The sequence below is a fragment of the Folsomia candida genome, unplaced genomic scaffold (assembly GCF_002217175.1).
Source record: "Folsomia candida strain VU population unplaced genomic scaffold, ASM221717v1 Fcan01_Sc037, whole genome shotgun sequence".
NCBI lineage: Eukaryota > Metazoa > Arthropoda > Collembola > Entomobryomorpha > Isotomidae > Folsomia > Folsomia candida.
The window spans coordinates 886,190-903,069 of record NW_019091229.1 but is presented as its reverse complement, the minus strand read 5'-3'; the positions used below and the strand labels follow the sequence as shown (position 1 = coordinate 903,069).

General features: G+C 35.5%; 2 protein-coding genes across 7 annotated transcripts; one reads left to right on the top strand and one right to left on the bottom strand.

Moving 5' to 3' along the window:
• Positions 1–492: 492 nt before the first annotated feature.
• LOC110861062 (serine/threonine-protein kinase 40) lies at positions 493–3,914 on the bottom strand. The gene is made up of 8 exons (XM_022110173.2): positions 3,568–3,914; positions 2,965–3,102; positions 2,683–2,880; positions 2,431–2,614; positions 2,185–2,314; positions 1,822–1,969; positions 1,600–1,749; positions 493–1,248 (listed from the first exon to the last, which is right to left on the bottom strand). The coding sequence occupies exons 1-8, from the start codon at positions 3,748–3,750 to the stop codon at positions 943–945; spliced, it is 1,437 nt and encodes a 478-aa protein (XP_021965865.1). The 5' UTR covers positions 3,751–3,914; the 3' UTR covers positions 493–942.
• Positions 3,915–5,661: 1,747 nt separating this feature from the next.
• LOC110861066 (contactin) lies at positions 5,662–16,178 on the top strand. Of its 6 annotated transcripts, none has more exons than XM_035860825.1 (11): positions 5,662–5,815; positions 9,510–9,768; positions 10,097–10,312; positions 10,564–12,045; positions 12,178–12,724; positions 13,199–13,515; positions 13,612–13,812; positions 14,284–14,392; positions 14,468–14,649; positions 15,131–15,421; positions 15,676–16,178. In XM_035860825.1, exons 5-11 carry the CDS (start codon positions 12,426–12,428, stop codon positions 15,837–15,839), a joined length of 1,563 nt encoding a protein of 520 aa, XP_035716718.1. In that variant the 5' UTR covers positions 5,662–5,815; positions 9,510–9,768; positions 10,097–10,312; positions 10,564–12,045; positions 12,178–12,425; the 3' UTR covers positions 15,840–16,178. The 6 variants fall into 6 exon arrangements, with proteins under 6 accessions (XP_035716718.1, XP_021965871.1, XP_035716716.1 ...); XM_022110179.2 differs by having other exon boundaries at positions 9,510–10,312; positions 12,178–12,246; positions 12,407–12,724; XM_035860823.1 differs by having other exon boundaries at positions 9,510–10,312; positions 12,178–12,275; positions 12,407–12,724.
• Positions 16,179–16,880: the final 702 nt, after the last annotated feature.

Sequence of the window (16,880 nt, the reverse complement as noted above, 5' to 3'; positions counted from 1 at the left end):
TTTTATATTTACAACTAATTGGCATTGTCGTATTACGTTAATAAATAACCCATCAATTTAGGATATATTTTCTCAAAGAATTAAGGATGATATATTTTTTAATTAGTTTGACGTTTTTCGTAAATCTTTCTGTAATACCATTGTTTTAAGATTAGGGCTTTTAAACCTACGATACCCACATACTCAATTTTTCTACCCTTCTACATAGGGCGCAAAACAATATTTTCGAAAAACGGTGAAAAAACGGTTTTTCACCGGTTTGGTGGGTGGAAAACCGGAAAAACCGAAAACCGGTTTTCAGAAAAGGGTCCGGTTTTGAATTCCCTACATATGAGGGACAGGGGTCTCGAAAATCGCGAATTTTTTACAAGTTTTGTTTTCCCCACGTTTCTAGCGATGCAAATTCGTAATGAATGAATACCCCCATTGTAAAATTTGAAATGCTGGGTAAATAAAAACATCCTAAAATTTGTTGAGGATGACAAAATATCTAGTTTTTTTAACATCATTAATTAAACTTTTATTAATACATATTTATGTATTTAAAGCTGTCTAGTTATCAAAATATAGTCTATCGGACGGCATACTTTTTTCATATTTACAACTTTTCCAAACAATTTCGAACTAGAATTATTTTATTCGTATAAATACTTACGAGTTTGGCTGACTTTCGTGACAAAAAAGATTACAAATAAAGTTCATAAATATTTTACTATTTAGTAAATGAGCACAAACATTTTTCATAACAACTAAATACAATAATTATCAAAACTAAGTCCCTTCATCGTAGCTTAGATTAGTCCAATTTTTAAATATTTACAACTAAAACTAATTTCTCCTACTTTGCGTACTACCTACAACTATTATTACCTATAACTAATTATTTCTACGTAATAATCGTAAAATGTTAATGAAACAAGAATACACAGGTGTTCTAAGGCACTAAATTTGTGTGTTGGCCGATGATCCTGACGTGGAAGCACCATCCTCATTATCACGACTGAAAGGAAAGGGCGTCATAATTCTCCAAAGTCGAACATTTGCTACAGCGATGTGCAAATTCCTCATACGCCTTCGTCTGGCGACCAGCATGGCGCGAGCCGCTTGACGGGATGCTGGCGTCGTCTGGGTAGTCGTAGTAGTTCCTCGCTCCTGACTTGTCGCCACGTTGACGGAAGGCACATTCCTGGACGGAATCACATTCGTGTTGACGTGTGGGCCTGATGGTTGAGGAGCAGATTGAAGGATCTGAAAGAGAAACAAATTATTAAATAGGGGTACCTACAGTGGAGGTCGCTCAACGCATGCTCACAGATTTTTACTTAGTGTCAATAGATAACAAATTTCAAAAAAACACTATCTCGCAATGGTCAAGTTAGGCAGAGATATTTTCATACAAAGGGGAGAAAAAGGGCCCTAAAGCTGGAAAATTGTACATTTTCCAAATTTACTACGTATTTTCTCCTCTTAATTAAATTTGACACCAACTTGGTCAAAATCTGCGCGAAAAAATTGAGAGACCTCTATTTTTATATAAAAAAAGCAATTCTTATTTCATCTACAAAATAGAGCGTCGCGTAAATTTTGTGGTTTACTCACTCTTATCGCAAAGCTAGTGGTTGCTCGCACCTCCAGAGCCGTCTCGACTGCTGAATCACTCATTACCGGGTATGACACGGGTTGAGATACCCTAATGCGGCGTTGATAGTCTTCGTCATCCTCGTCGGCCAAGCTAAAAGTTGGGACCACCTAAGAGGAAAAGTAGAAAGGATGAAAAAGTGAACGTTAAGAGGGCAAAAAATTAGTCTGCATTTATTTTACCTGAGGGCCCTCCAGCAATTCTTCTTCCGCACTAATTTTGTCATTTAGAAGCGTCCATGCATCAGACGCCGTTGGCCTTGCTTGCGGGTCCACGACTAGGAGCGACTTCAGTAATTTGATCGTCGCCTCGGACACTGTGAATCCCACACTGGAAAAAGTACAGCAAGGGACAAAATTAGCTCATATGAATAAAAAAAATGCACAAAAGTGATTCGAATTTTTTAACAATTAAACCAGCCACAACAAGCAAGCAATGGTAGCAAAGCTGGTCATCTTAAGTTGTAAATAATAGCAAATAAATATTTCATAATTGTTTCACGTTTTTGTTAATGACGATATTTAAAATGAATATGATTAACTTACGCAGGAATACTAAATTCGCCGGACGAAACTTTTTTTAGCAGCACATACGGGTTGACATCGAAGAATGGGAACTTCCCATAAAGCATCGTATACAATATTACACCCAAGGCCCACATGTCTGCTGGTTTACCTGGCAAAAAAATATTTACAAACAAATTAAAACTTTTTGCTCGGAACAATAATTTGTAAATAAATTAATGAAAAAAATATGATACAAGTTAATTAATTATTTATTTACATACTCACCGGCATATGGTTTCTTACTTATCCCCTCCGGGGACGCGTAGGCTGGAGATCCGCACTGGTCCAGCAATAGTTCATCTTGCGCCGTGACATATTTTGCTAAACCAAAATTAATTATCGTTACCTCCAGCGTCTTCTTGTCGACGACGATATTTCCCAATTTGATATCCCGATGAACAATATGTCGCTATAAATTGGTAACAAAAAAGTTAGGATTGAGAATAATTTAAAATTTAGTAACGTTTAAACTTTTACCTGATGCAAGCCCTCCACAACTTTGACAAGATTACACAAGATCTTAATTGCCGTGGATTCTTCCAACTTCGTTTCTTGAATAACGAACTGTTGTAAATATGCGAGGGAGGCGCATTTCCTGGAGTAATTGTGGGGCATGTAACATCCTAAAATGAGGGAGATTTTATCCACCATTCGTCCATCATCTTCGGCACGATCCTGTAACAAAAAAGGGACACATTTTAAAAACTATACCCACTTTTTTTAAATAAATAGAAAATACGCCTCATAAAATTAAAATACCCTGATCATCCCGTACTCCTGCGGGACACCGTTCAGACCTTCAAGTCGCCTCAACAAATTGTACTCGGTGCGAAAGAGGATCTTGCCGTAGAGATCGTCCGTCGATTCAACAACCGCTGGGTCAGCAAGGGTCAATACCTAGAGAGAGAGAAATTATGTATCAATTAATAATTTAATTTAATATAACGAGAACCAACTTTTCTTAATTTCAAAATCAAAACGTTTTTGTTTCTTTGCTCTGTGAAAAATTATGAACTACAAATTTCTAGAGCAGATCGTTACCAACTAAAAAAAATATATACACTAAATTTTTACATTTAAAAAAATCAGATTTCAATTTTACGAAGCCTTCATAAAAATTTGAACTCATCTCATCCAAACTAGCTTATCTTACCTTAAAAAACTCATCTTTATTCTATTTAATTAACTGTCTGACTACAAATTTGTCGTCCAGAATTTTAAAATAAATTCCCAGAGCTGCTAAATGCTTAAAAATGTTAATTTTCACCATTTTCGTGATGAATTATCGACTCCTACTTCATACTTATCAACCAAATATTTAAATTTAACCCATAATTATGATGATGAAAGCAGTTTACATACCTTAACGGTATAGAATTCTTGCGTCCCTTCCCTCCTGGCCAGAAAGTGGGTCACACATCTGGCAGGGGGGGGCTCGAATTGGGGGCCAAGGAGGAAAGGACCCACCCTCCTCGGAGAAGAATAAGAAGAATTAACACTTTCTGCCTCTTCCGTGGCGGCTCGAGATGATGATGACGAAGTCATAGTAGTCAATTTGTATGTATTAATTATTTTCACTATCAAAATTTGAAAAATTTGAAATATTTCAACTAAAACTGCGAAGAAGTAGGCGATTACAACTAAAACGTTTGGAGAGTGAAAATCAAGTACGCAGTTTCCTCTTCTTGCTGTGTGCTGGGTGAAAGAAAGAAACGAACCAAGTGCGTAGTAGGCAGGCAGTGAGTATGCAAACGCATGCCTACTTTGCATTTTCTGCCAAGTCGAAAATGTGAGATTTTTTGGGGAGGGTGAGATTCAGAGAGAAAGTTGGAAAATGAGAATGACATTGTTTTCATAAGATTTGTTTAATAAAACTTGACCATTTTCAGCCTAATTTAATTTAATAGAAAGTATGTAGAAAGTGTGTAATGCATTTGTGCATTTCATGAAATTTTCATGCAGAGCTCACTCAGCGAATATCGGGTGAAAGCTTATATTAATATAACTCTATGGGTGAAAACCTTTAAATATCCGTGTCAATATGCATATCCATGAAAAATTGTCGCCCTCCAACCTCTAAATATGCAATATTTATATTTTCCATGTTCACATGTTAATTCGCATTAAAGCGTAATTATATGGTAGGTATGTACCTGTCAAGGCCGACAAGACAAAATTGGCCGTAAAATAGTACCAATTCTTTACCAGAAAACCCTGCGCAAATACCTGCATGCATGTACATATATCAAATGCACAAAGTATTACTAAATAAATGATTCATTAATGTGATCAAAGTTCACCATTGGACAATCCGAACTTGATTCACGGGGGTACTCACGACAATCTCTTATTTCGTATCACAACTCATTTAGCAAATTTGCGACGATCAAATATTTCTGTCGTGAGGGGATTCGCAAAATATGGCTTCTCAAATCTCTCAAAAATACTAAAAACACCTATTTATTTTGACATTGTTTCCATGGATTTCTGTAATTTCTCTTGCTGATGTCGGTGAGAATGATACTACGTAATAATTTTGTGAAATAAGAACATTCCCAATTGATGGGTAAATTTGCGAAGAAAATCGCATGGGTTTCCAGCAAAATTTTTGTGAAATTCGCAGATCTCGCAAAACTTCGTAAGCTATGTTGCCATGTTCAATTTGCAAGATATGCGAAGAAATGACGTGAGTACGCTCACAATAGCTGACCACGTATATATGCAGAACTAAATATAAATAGCTTTGTATACGTGGTCAGCACTCGGGTTGTGATAATTTGCATATTTCGTCCAAGTCCAACATCACTATTTATGCAAATAATTAATGCAAGACTACATATCTCCAGATGAAAACCGGCTCCATTATTAGCTTCTGGCTACTTTATGCGAAGGCTTTCCCCGTCTGTCCATTATCTGGTTGACCCGAGAAGGAATCGAGTAATCGAAATTGGTTTGCGACATCATACATACGACCCCAGAGGGAGAATCAACTTCCGAACTTCTGGGGTCAATTGGGCCACCCCCAAAAAGCTGAGGGATGTCATCGGGGGTAAAATGAGATTTTTATTCAAATTGAATCTACAAAAGCAATACAGAGGAAAAGGGTTCCAGAGCTAAATACCTATGTAAATTATCCCTAACTTATTCAATGAAGCTACTTCCCTACGTGCGTTTGCTGCGATTTATTGTATTCAAGTTATTTTATTTGTGCAAGTCAGAAATGTCAGTCTTAAAATATTACTTACCTTTCCCTACATGCACATGAACTTCCATTTATGGTCGAATGTGTATAATGTGTTGTTATATAAAAGTCGTCTGAAGTCTGGACAAGTTGCAAAATCATGCCATCATCATATGATCAATTTTATATACACAAGTATCTGTATGACTGTGGTCATAATACTTGCACTAATAATGCATAGAAAATTGGATCCAGTACAAGCAGACAGACCACAAAATACAAAAAGTTGAAAGATCACACTGAAATAATTACAGCGGACGGGTTTACATTATACTCAGTCCTTACCTAGACATATACTTGCAAGCAACATATTTATTCCAATTTTGTGTGCTTCATCTGTCGAAATTAAATCGAACGAACAAATACAATGTAAGATAAATATTATTTTTATTGTTACTTGAAATTAACTCTTAACAAAATGAGAATGCCAAATTAGGCAGTTGCATGGGCAAGGAAAAGGTTAACTTTATTGTTATACCGTCCAACTTGGACGGTACATACATATAAAATAAATCCGCTTAATTTACCATGTTCTACAAGCCATTTGTCAATCGACTTTCACCAAGCAGTTTTAATCGATTTGTCTCTGTTATATATTTTAATGCTTATTTAATACTTGTGTTCTACCCCATAACTTCTGTTAAACAGAATAAACTAAACCCTAAAAAGGATTGCTTACGTGAGACTGTAGTATGTGCGATTAAAAGTTTGAAATAACCCCCTCCCTCCTCCCACCCTGGAGAGAAAGTGTTGGTAAAATGAGCATCACCACACTGGGAATAATTTTTGAATTGTGCAAGTTTTTTCAGTGCAAATATAACAGAAAAGATTAACATAGAATTTACATAAACATCCCCAAAGAATGGCTGATTATCTGTTTCTTGACTGCGCATTCAAAGTGAAATAAGCCCCAGCCATGTCTTATTTTATTTACCGAATGAACTTGTCTTCAATAATATTACAGTACATTATTAACGAAAAACCAACAACCAACAATGGTCATTCTAACGATAAAACTAGTAGATGTGTAAACGGCTAGAATTAATTTAATATAGACCAAGTACATGATGTTTTGGGGCGTTAACCGTGATGAAATTATTCCCAGGGCGGTGATGCTGATTTTAGGAACACTTTCTCTCCAGGGTGGGAGGAGGGAGGGGGTTATTTCAAACTTTTAATCGCACATACTACAGTCTCACCTAAGCAATCCTTTTTAGGGTTTAGTTTATTTTAAGCTTTTAATTGGTAATATCGCGGTGAATGAGTTGTTACTCAAACCTTTGTTAAGGTTGGGTTCAAATATTTGAGATAGGTGCTGAAAATTTGTGAACAAAATTGATTTGATTTGATTATGAAAATTATCTGACGGATGCCAAATTTTTGCAAAATATCATGTAAAATGTCCTAACCCAGGCCTGGGTTAAGACATTTTACATGATATTTACACCTGCACCCTTTAAAATTTGAATCAAAGCTTTTCAATTGCTAGGCGACCTGACCCCTTCAGCGCCGGCCCTGAACCCAAAGGTTCATTTTTCGTCAAAGGGAAAACTTTTTTATTTCTCAACCGATTTTGATGATTATAATTTTAAATGAAAGATAGCTATATTTGTCACATTTCCATCCACACAAATTTTCTGTTAACTGCTTCACTTCTGTATAATAAGGCAAAATGTTATTATGGAAGTGATTTTTGAACGATTAAACACAAAATAAGAAGGGTTCATGCATGGCAGCTGAGAACTAGATTCTTCATGATTATAATTGACTCTGGGTTTTTATTTGAGCAAAATCGGTTGAGAACAGAGTCTGGTTAATCCGGGATTACGGATTGAGGATTGAGATTGGGATTGGGGATTAATTAATCCTCAATCCGCAAGTTTTGACTTTTAATCCCTAATCCTCAATCCCAAAAAGTTTTGAAAAAATAATTAATCCCTAATCCTAATCCCGGAGCGCATTGATTAATCTTAATCCAAGTTTGGGATTAAAATGGGATTAAATCAGCTCCACCTGCTGAAAATTCTCAGAGACTTTGCCAGTTCTCCTTTTGTTTCACTTAAAAATATGTTTCCCATAAGTTATGGGCCATAACTATCGAAATTCCATCGTTGTATTTCACAAACAAAAATTCGATATTATTAAACAAATAGGGAAGTAATTTAATGTCTCTCCAAAACAATGGGAACTACCCTCCGAATATTTAAGAAGTTACCTAAATGGAAAGCAACCTCTTAATGCTCTAAATTTTCCCTCCCCTTAAATGGAAGTAGCCTCTCATTTTGCATATCACAAATCTGTGTAAATTTCGTATCAGTGATGGGTTTTACTACCAGAGTCCGGTTGAATATGTTCTTAAAAACCCTAACTCTTCATGTAAAATGTTTACTCAGATCCCCAACAGATGTATTTATGAAAAACATTTTTTTAATTCGTTTTGAATAGCTTAAAAATTATTCTGTTTGACTGCAAAAATGTGAAAAATAGCTTAATATTTCACACTTACAAATAACAAGCTTTCCACATGCTTTGGTTTCATATTACATTAATGAATGGAATCTTCCTGATTTTTATTTAAACCAAGTGTTTGTTGTTAACAATGATATAAGTGCACATGGAAAGCTCATAAATGAATGGAATTATTTATGTATTGCGAATTTCTTAGATTTCTCTAAAAGAATATATCTTTTTGGAAAAATCGCTGACATATGTAAAAAAAAACCTATTGAAGTCTATCAAAAAATGCACGTTTGTGGCTAAATTACAAGGCTGTATGTGCTATCCATGAGTGGTTTTTACCCTCCATATTAAATTTAAGATAAAAATAATAACTTTTAAAAACGGTACATAGTGACCCTATAGTGTCACTGGTTGCACTTTGCTCACTTGTAACTTCATATTCTTTCGTGGGAAGCGATTAGGTATTAATCACTAATTTCACTGCGCCAAATTTCACCTTTTTAAGACAATTTTTGAAAATCGCGACTCTATAGTTAGTTCGATTTTATTGCGCTGATGAGAAAAAATCGGTGTACCATTGTACGTGTAGCAGTTTTTTTAAGAATTGGTACTGTATAAAGATTCGTCTGGCAATTATAAAAGAATTTTTCGATATTGTCCTGCACCCAAAACCTGTACCAAGCGTAAGCGTGGAGGACCTGTTAAGTTCACAACAGTTTTGAGTACCATGTGCCTTTTAAAAATGCATGCTTTTATGGAAGCCTTAACTTTAATCGTATATAAATAATACGCTTTTTACATAAAATGATAAAATTATGGCTTGTAGATATGTACATTATTTTAAGAGGTAGTTTGCCACCGAAATCCTAATTCAAAAATAACTTTAAGAGGCAGGTATCCATGAAGGGTACTTTTAAAATATTTGGAGGGTACTTCCCATTTAATTGGAGAGGCTTTAAATGCATGCCAACAAATAGTTCATGTATTTAAAAACATTTGATAAGACTTCATCTGTTAAAGTTGATTTTAGTTCACTGATGACTAAGTAAACTTATTTTATGTCACTCATCTGTACACTTCATATTCTTGTGGCCGTATAATAATAACCTAGAGTGGCCAGTGGTAATGCCCACTCATTCACACTTGAATGTTAATCAAATGGAGACTGGACTTAAGTCACTTAAGCGACAACTCACACTTTAGGTCATTATTTATATGGTCATTAGGTTATTCAAATTCAATCGCACTGTTAAGACTTATAAAACAATTTAATTAAGACATCAGAAACATTAACTAGATATAAATGTGATCGACGATAAACACGACTTTAATCCCATTCCGGGATTAAAATCGGACTAAATTAATCCTAATCCCTAATCCCATTGAATGACTTGAGAGATTTAATCCCGAATTAATTTTAATCCCGAGTTAATTTAATCCCTAATCTCAATCCTCAATCCCGAATTTTTTAAAATCAATCCGTAATCCTAATCATTAATCCCACTTTCGTTAATCCCAAGACTCTGGTTGAGAAATGATAAAGTTATGGGCTGTGGTCACTTTTCAGAACCCAAGTGAATGCTTACTTAGGTATTTTTTTCAGTAACCATAGCCTCACCTAAGAAAAAGCTGAGAGAAAATGACATCTTTGACGACTTTGGGTCTCATCTACTTTTGCTCGATCTGCATGACAAATGGGCAGTCTGCTCCCCCTGACGACAACCCTCTCCAGACTAACAGCACTTTGGAGAATACGAATAAGAATCACTCAATCATTGTGATTCAAGTCGAAAAAGATTTTGAGAATTCAGATGATACAACGAAGATCCCGAGAGGTCCATTCTTTATCGAGGAACCCACAAGTAAAGTTTACGATATATCGGGACATCTTCTAAGCAACGTGACTTTGGCGTATGTAATTATTCAAGAGGGGCTGGGCCACTTTACATAATTTCCTTTACATAATGGTCATTTTGCATAATTATCAATTATGTAAAACAATTTTGTATAAAAAATACTAATCCTAAGGCTAGATACAGTTGATTATTGGTTATGGCCTTGATGGGTAGTCTCAAGCTTACGTTTTTATGAAATAATTACGAGTATGCAATATTTATTTAGATATGTGAAAAGGCTTGTCATGTAAAATGGTTTTTATGTTAAACTCTGATCATACATGGACATGTGAAGCTTTCGGAATTCCCGATGTCTCTTATGAATGGTTCAAAAATGGTGTGAAGATCAATACGGAAACATTGCCTCCGGAGGATATCGGACGATATGTTGTGCAAGCCAACGTGCTAAAGATAACAAAGCTGGATGAAGAAAGAGACCCAGGAATGTATCAGTGTCGGGCCAGTAACGCCGTGGGAGTCAGATTCTCATCGGCCCAACTCAGTATCTTTAGTAAGTCGTTTTTGGCGATAGTCAGTGACCGCTGAAGCCGTGGGGAGATTAACATTGTAGGGTGAGGGAAGGGGGGGGGGGGGTTTACATGACATGGGGAGATGATGGGGACACAGTGGGAACATTGTCCCTCTGTTCACACCCTTCCGCGGTTACTGGTGATAGTCGTAATTACATTTTACAAGTGAAAAATCATGAGTATTCTAATATGTACAATATTCAAGTAACATCCTTATTTTCCCTTCACACAGTTGATCCAAAAGCTGTCCAGAGTGGCGGCACTCTAAAAACAATTTCAAGCCTGCAAGATGCACTGAATATTTTCGACTTATTCTTTTGAATATGTATAATTACAGATTTTAAGGTGCGGGTATAAGTGAGATAAATTCCTGGTAAATATACCGTTAAACATTCCACGAAATGTGTATCTTTTCAGTATGCTGGTAGCATAACTTCTTTGAAGGACAAAATAAATATGTTAACAAGTATTCTTCAATTCTTAAAGAATTTTTAAAGAGATTCAATTGTTAAAGATGAAAATTCTTAAGAATTTTACTAGGTAAAATATACATTGGGTAATAAGTGAGCGACTTGAAACCTAGAAAGTGTATGTACCCAGCGTTCCATTTGCAAATAAAAGTGGGTAAAAAAACTCCTGCAATTTCAAAAATATGTGGAAGTTTGATTCCTGCTGAAAAACGTAATTTTTTTCAAATTAAGCTCGAATTTCATAAAATTCGAGTTTGCATGCAAAATACGTATTTACATACATACTGGCATACATAGTGTTTGGTATGATAGTTGTCACAAAAAAAGCGAGAGATTAATTGGCCAATTTCCACCACCTTATGCATATTTGGTATGTACATATGTACATATATATGTGGCAAGCATCTCGTTCCCATGGCTTCTCATTTGTCATTTTGCATGCAAAAATTTATCTGAATTATTTCATTTGGTTGCATTATTACATCTCAACAGGATTACGATTGATAATGGATGGAAATACGAAAAAAATGTAAACTTGTCAAATCATTGTGGCGCATATTGTACAGGTACACGTGTGTCGATATAAAAAAATATACTCATATTTGTGTACGTAATTATGAATGAATGGATGTGTATATACTTATGTACTTCTGTCTTCCTACAAGTATTGAATGAATTAATGTATTTACGTAATTAAATACCTATTTTTTATCACCCGGAGTTTATAGCATATATTTACATGTATATATTTACTTTACAAGTAAAGGGTATTAACTCATTAATTCTCCTCAAATTATTAAATGAAGCTACTTCTTTACGTGCGTTTGTTGCGATTGATTTTATTCGATTGATTTTATTTGTGCAATTCTTAAAATATTACCACCATCCTCCGACGTGCTTATCAACTTCCATTTTAGCTGAATGTGTAATGCGTATAATGTGTTGTAATATAAAAGTCTGAACTCTGGACAAGTTGCAAAGTCATGGCATCATCTTATCATCAATTTTATATAAGTATACATATTTATGTACATATGACTTTGGTCAGTCTGACTAGACTGACCAAATCTTGCACTAATAATATACAAAATTGGATCCAGTATAAGCACACATACCACAAAATGCAATAAGTTGAAAGATCACTGTAATAATTATTCAGTCCTTACATATACTTGCAAGAAACATATTTATTCCAATTTTGTGTGCTTCATCTGTCGAAATTGAACCGATCGAGTGAATATAATGTAAGATAATATTTTTTTATTGTTGAAATTAACAAAATGAGAATGCCAAATGAAGTCGAAACTCGACGTAGCGGGCGACAAGGTCCACTTTTTCGAAATATTGTAAAGAATAAAAACGTCTAATTTTTTTAGATTTTCTACACGGACAAAAATCACCAGGCTAATTTCAGAAGTGGCATCGGGAGACGCAAAGAAACCCTGGTTTGAGCGTATAAAATAAGTCCATTTATGTAATTTTTAACATGTTCTTCAAACAATTTGTCGATTGATATGCCACTTCTCATGGATAGTTTTAATCGATATGCCTCAATATTATATATTTTAATGCGTATTTAATGTTTGTATGTATTCTGCCCCACAGCTACTGTTAAACAGAGAAAATGCCAACTTTGACGATTTTGGCACTCCTCAAGTTAATCTACTTTTGTTCGATCTCCATGACAAATGGGCAGTTTGCTCCTCCATCAAAATCAAATAATAGTGAAAACAACCCTATCCAGCATAACGGAACTTTGGAAAATACGAATAACAATCAATCAATCAGCGTGATTCACGTCGACAATGCAGATTTTGACGTAGGTGACACAGCGAAGATCCCGAGAGGTCCATTCTTTATCGAGGAGCCCACAAGTCAAGTTTACGATATATCGGGGCATCCTCTAAGCAACGTGACCTTAAGGTATGGAATTATGAAGGAATTTATTAACTTGCGTCAGCTACTCTTTGCAAACGTTTTGTCCGTCCGTCTGTCCGTCTGTAGGCAGGATATCTGTAGAACATCTCAACATAATCAAGCGGGATTTTCGGCATTATGCGTCTAATTTTTATTTCTCGGTCGAGTTCTGTAATTGGGTTAATCAGACCACCCCCACAGCGCGAGGGGATGTGGTCCAAATGCGAAATTTAAGTTGAACCATAATTTTCACACAGGGTGTCATTTTAAAGGAAATTTCACCGCGATTTCAACGCGTCAATATTTTGCCCTCATGACATTGAGGATGAGGATGGAGTAGAAGGTCAAAAATACATAATTTTGGTATATGGAGTCATTTATTTTAAAGGAAATTTCAATCGTTCTGACGCTACTTCTTTATATTCGTTTGTAAGGGTTTATTCTTACTATTCTTTCGTTCTTTTAATTCTTTGATTTTAGATGTGTCGCTGATGGATGGCCTGCCCCCACGTACTCCTGGTTCAAAGAGGAATATCAGAACAATACTCTAGTTGACCCCCTCAAAGAACAAAGATACACCGTGACTAACGGAACTCTAGTGATTCATGAACCAAATTCTAAACTCGACAGAGGAAATTATCACTGCACCGCGTCTAATAAATTTGGCTCCATAATTTCGGAAACTGTATCTCTCTCATTTGGCTATATTGCGGAATTTCTTCCTGTTCGAAGCACAGAATATGCTCACCAATTTTGGGGAAAGGCAATGTATTGTGAACCCCCACAACATTTTCCAGGTACAAGAAATTCTAAAATCAGAAACTTTTCAAGCAAGCCAAACACTGTGGCAACACGTTTAATTTCTAAAAAAAATGTTGTGTATTTTTTTGAAGCTGTCCATTACAATTGGTCCCGTGGTAACGTTTCGAATTTTGTGCAAGAGGACGAAAAAATATTTGCCTCGCATGATGGAAACTTATACTTCACATCGGTAGATATGAGTGATTCTGGAAAGTATAGTTGCAATGTTGAAAGTACGGTTTCAGGCTTTACCAGAAATGGACCGTTCTTTACGTTGCAAGTTATACCTCATGGTATGCATTCTTGAAAGTTTAAATATTATTACCAGTACAAAATGGAACTATATTTTTGCATATGTACATACATACTATCGCGTAATTTTACTACTGACTCTTAATTACTTTACCAAAAATTTGATTCCCGCTTCGTATCCCTACCATACTAATAGCACGGGAAGGATACCAGCGCGGGATGGAAAAGAAAAACTGAGTTGATATTACAGGGTGGTTTAAAAGCGAGGTTATAATGGAAAATTTGTCAATGAGAAAAATTAGTAAATTTCCATTAGTTACGGATTTGGGATTGAAATTTTTATTAATTTTTATCAAAACTTATGGAGCACTGATGACAAAATTCTTAAAATATGGAATTTCAGCGGCAAAATTTCGGTAACTAATGGAGATTGGCGAATTTTCCCCATTGAAAAATTTTCCATTGTAATATCACATTTAAACCACCTTGTATTATGTAATTGATTAATTTAGCAGGTCCAAAGCAACCCAAGTTCTTCCATAATTTCCCAAAAGTTTTCCCTGAAAGTCCCAAAGCTATGCATACGGTACGACTGGAATGCGTGGCTTATGGATTTGGACAGTAAGTGGATGGACATATTTAGAATTAGAATTATTTGTTATCAGGTTTTGTTATCATGATTAATTTAGTTTTTAGTCCAGTTCCTACCTACAACTGGACCAGGAAAGGCTCCGGGCTTCCAGGAACGGCCATCTTATCAAATTACGATAGAGTACTTGTACTTAAAAATGTGACCGTCGAAGATCAAGGAGAGTATGTTTGTGGTGCCTCCAATAACCAACATTACATCGAATCATCCGTAACTTTGAGTATTCAAGGTGAGAAAATTCAATTTCAAACGATATGCAGGGTGGTTTAAATGTCACACTACAATGACAAATTTTTTACATAATAAGAAAAATTCGTGAATTTCCCTTTGTCATCAAGATTTTGGTCTCTGAAATTCTAAATTTTAAGAATTTTGTCATCAGTGTTCCATCAGTTTTAGTAATAATAATTAATAGAAACCTCATTTCCAAATCTTGTAAATAATTGAGATTTAGGGGCTTTCCCCATTTAAAAAATTGTCCATTGTAGCAAAACATTTAAACAACTCTGTGCATATTTGGTAATTATTTGCAAAGAATTCGAGATTTTAGAACTATTTAAATTTTCCACACTTTGTAATTTACCAAGTCGTTTCACTTCGTTGCTTCGCAAAATTCGCAATTTCGAAAAAATTATGTTACGATGCATGCAAAATCGCATGCATGAATACCCTCATTGTTTATTTGAACCTTTTTCTTTATAAATATGTAGCTGCTCCCCGTTTCACGATCCGTCTTGAAAACAAACAAATCGCTAAAAACTCTGATCATACATGGACATGTGAAGCTTCTGGAATTCCCGATGTCTCTTATGAATGGTTCAAAAATGGCGTGAAGATCAATACGGAAACATTACCTCCGGAGGATATCGGACGATATTTCGTGCAAGACAACGTCCTAAAGATAATAAAGGTGGACGAAGAAAGAGACCCAGGAATGTATCAGTGTAGAATCAGTAACGCCCTGGGAGCCAGATTCTCATCTGCCCAGCTCAATGTCGTTAGTAAGTCCTTTATGGCGATAGTCAGTGGCCAATGAAGCCGTGGGGTCATCTGGGGACATTAACATTGTAGGATAAGGGAGGGAGGGGTTTATATAAGTAACATGGGCAGATGATGGGGGCACCGAATAATTGTCCACTTGACCCCTCGCTTCCTCCGCGGCCACTGGTAATAGCCGTAATTAAAATTTGCCTTACAAGGGAAAAGTCCGAGTGTTCTTATTATATACGACATAAATATTTTTCCCTTTGTACAGGTGATCCAGAAGCTGTCCAGAGTAGTGGAACTCTAAAAACAATTTCAAGCCTGCAAGGGGACGTTCAAAACCTTGATAACGCAAAGAGGGATGGGTGGGTAATAGAACTTCCGTTACGCAGCGTGACAGGGGGAGGGTGGGCGAGCTGGTACATGTTACTGTAACGCAAATTTTTTTTGTGTACACAATATAATTTTTTGGCTAGGTTAATTTTTAGGCATGCATATAAATACCAATGAAAATTCCACTATCGTTACTGTAATGTCGGTAGCATAACTTTTTTTGAATGGTAAAATAAATAAGCTTGTATGTATTAACTTCAATTCTTGAAAACGAAAACCTATGTAGATTTTACTATGTTATATGAATTGTATGTACATTAGGTAATAAATGAGCGACTTGAAAGCTATAAATTATCTATACCTAGTTATACCTAGTTCAAATAAAAGTAGCTAAAAAATTCTTTCAATTTCAAAAACATTAAAAGTCTGAGAATTTCTGCTGAAAAATCCAACAATGATTTAAGCTCGAATTTCATGAAATTGGAGTTGCATGCAAAATCCATATTTACATACATATACAAACATACCAATGTACGTATTATTTGGCATGATAGTGGTCACACAAAAGTGAGAGACTAGCCAAGTTCCACAAATCTGAGTACATATGTACATATGTACATACTTAGACATGCATGTAGGCATCTCTTTCCCGTGGCTTCGCAGACATTTTGCATGCAAAAAACTGTTATCCGAATTATTTCATTTGGTTACATTATTACGTCTCAGCAGGATTACAACTGATATCAAAAAGGAATGGAGAGACGCAAAAAATGCAAACTTGTCAAATCATTGTGGCGCATATTGCACAGGTAAAAAAGTTATACTCATATTCACGTAATTATGAATGAATGAATGAATGAATGAAGGTGTATTTATTTCTGTCTCCATACGAGTATTTAGTACATAAATCTATTTACGTAATTAAATACATACTTTTTTATCACACGGAGTTTTTAGTCGTCACTTTTACCCATCAATGAAATGAAACCCTTTTCATTTCACATTTCCTCTACGTCATTTCTTAATTTTTTCATATTATCTTCATCTTAATGAAAAAATGAAAGTAAGCCATCTCAAATTCGGTCTGCGCGTCATTTCCACATTTTTTCACATACTTACCACGCGCAACTAGGGCAAAACAAT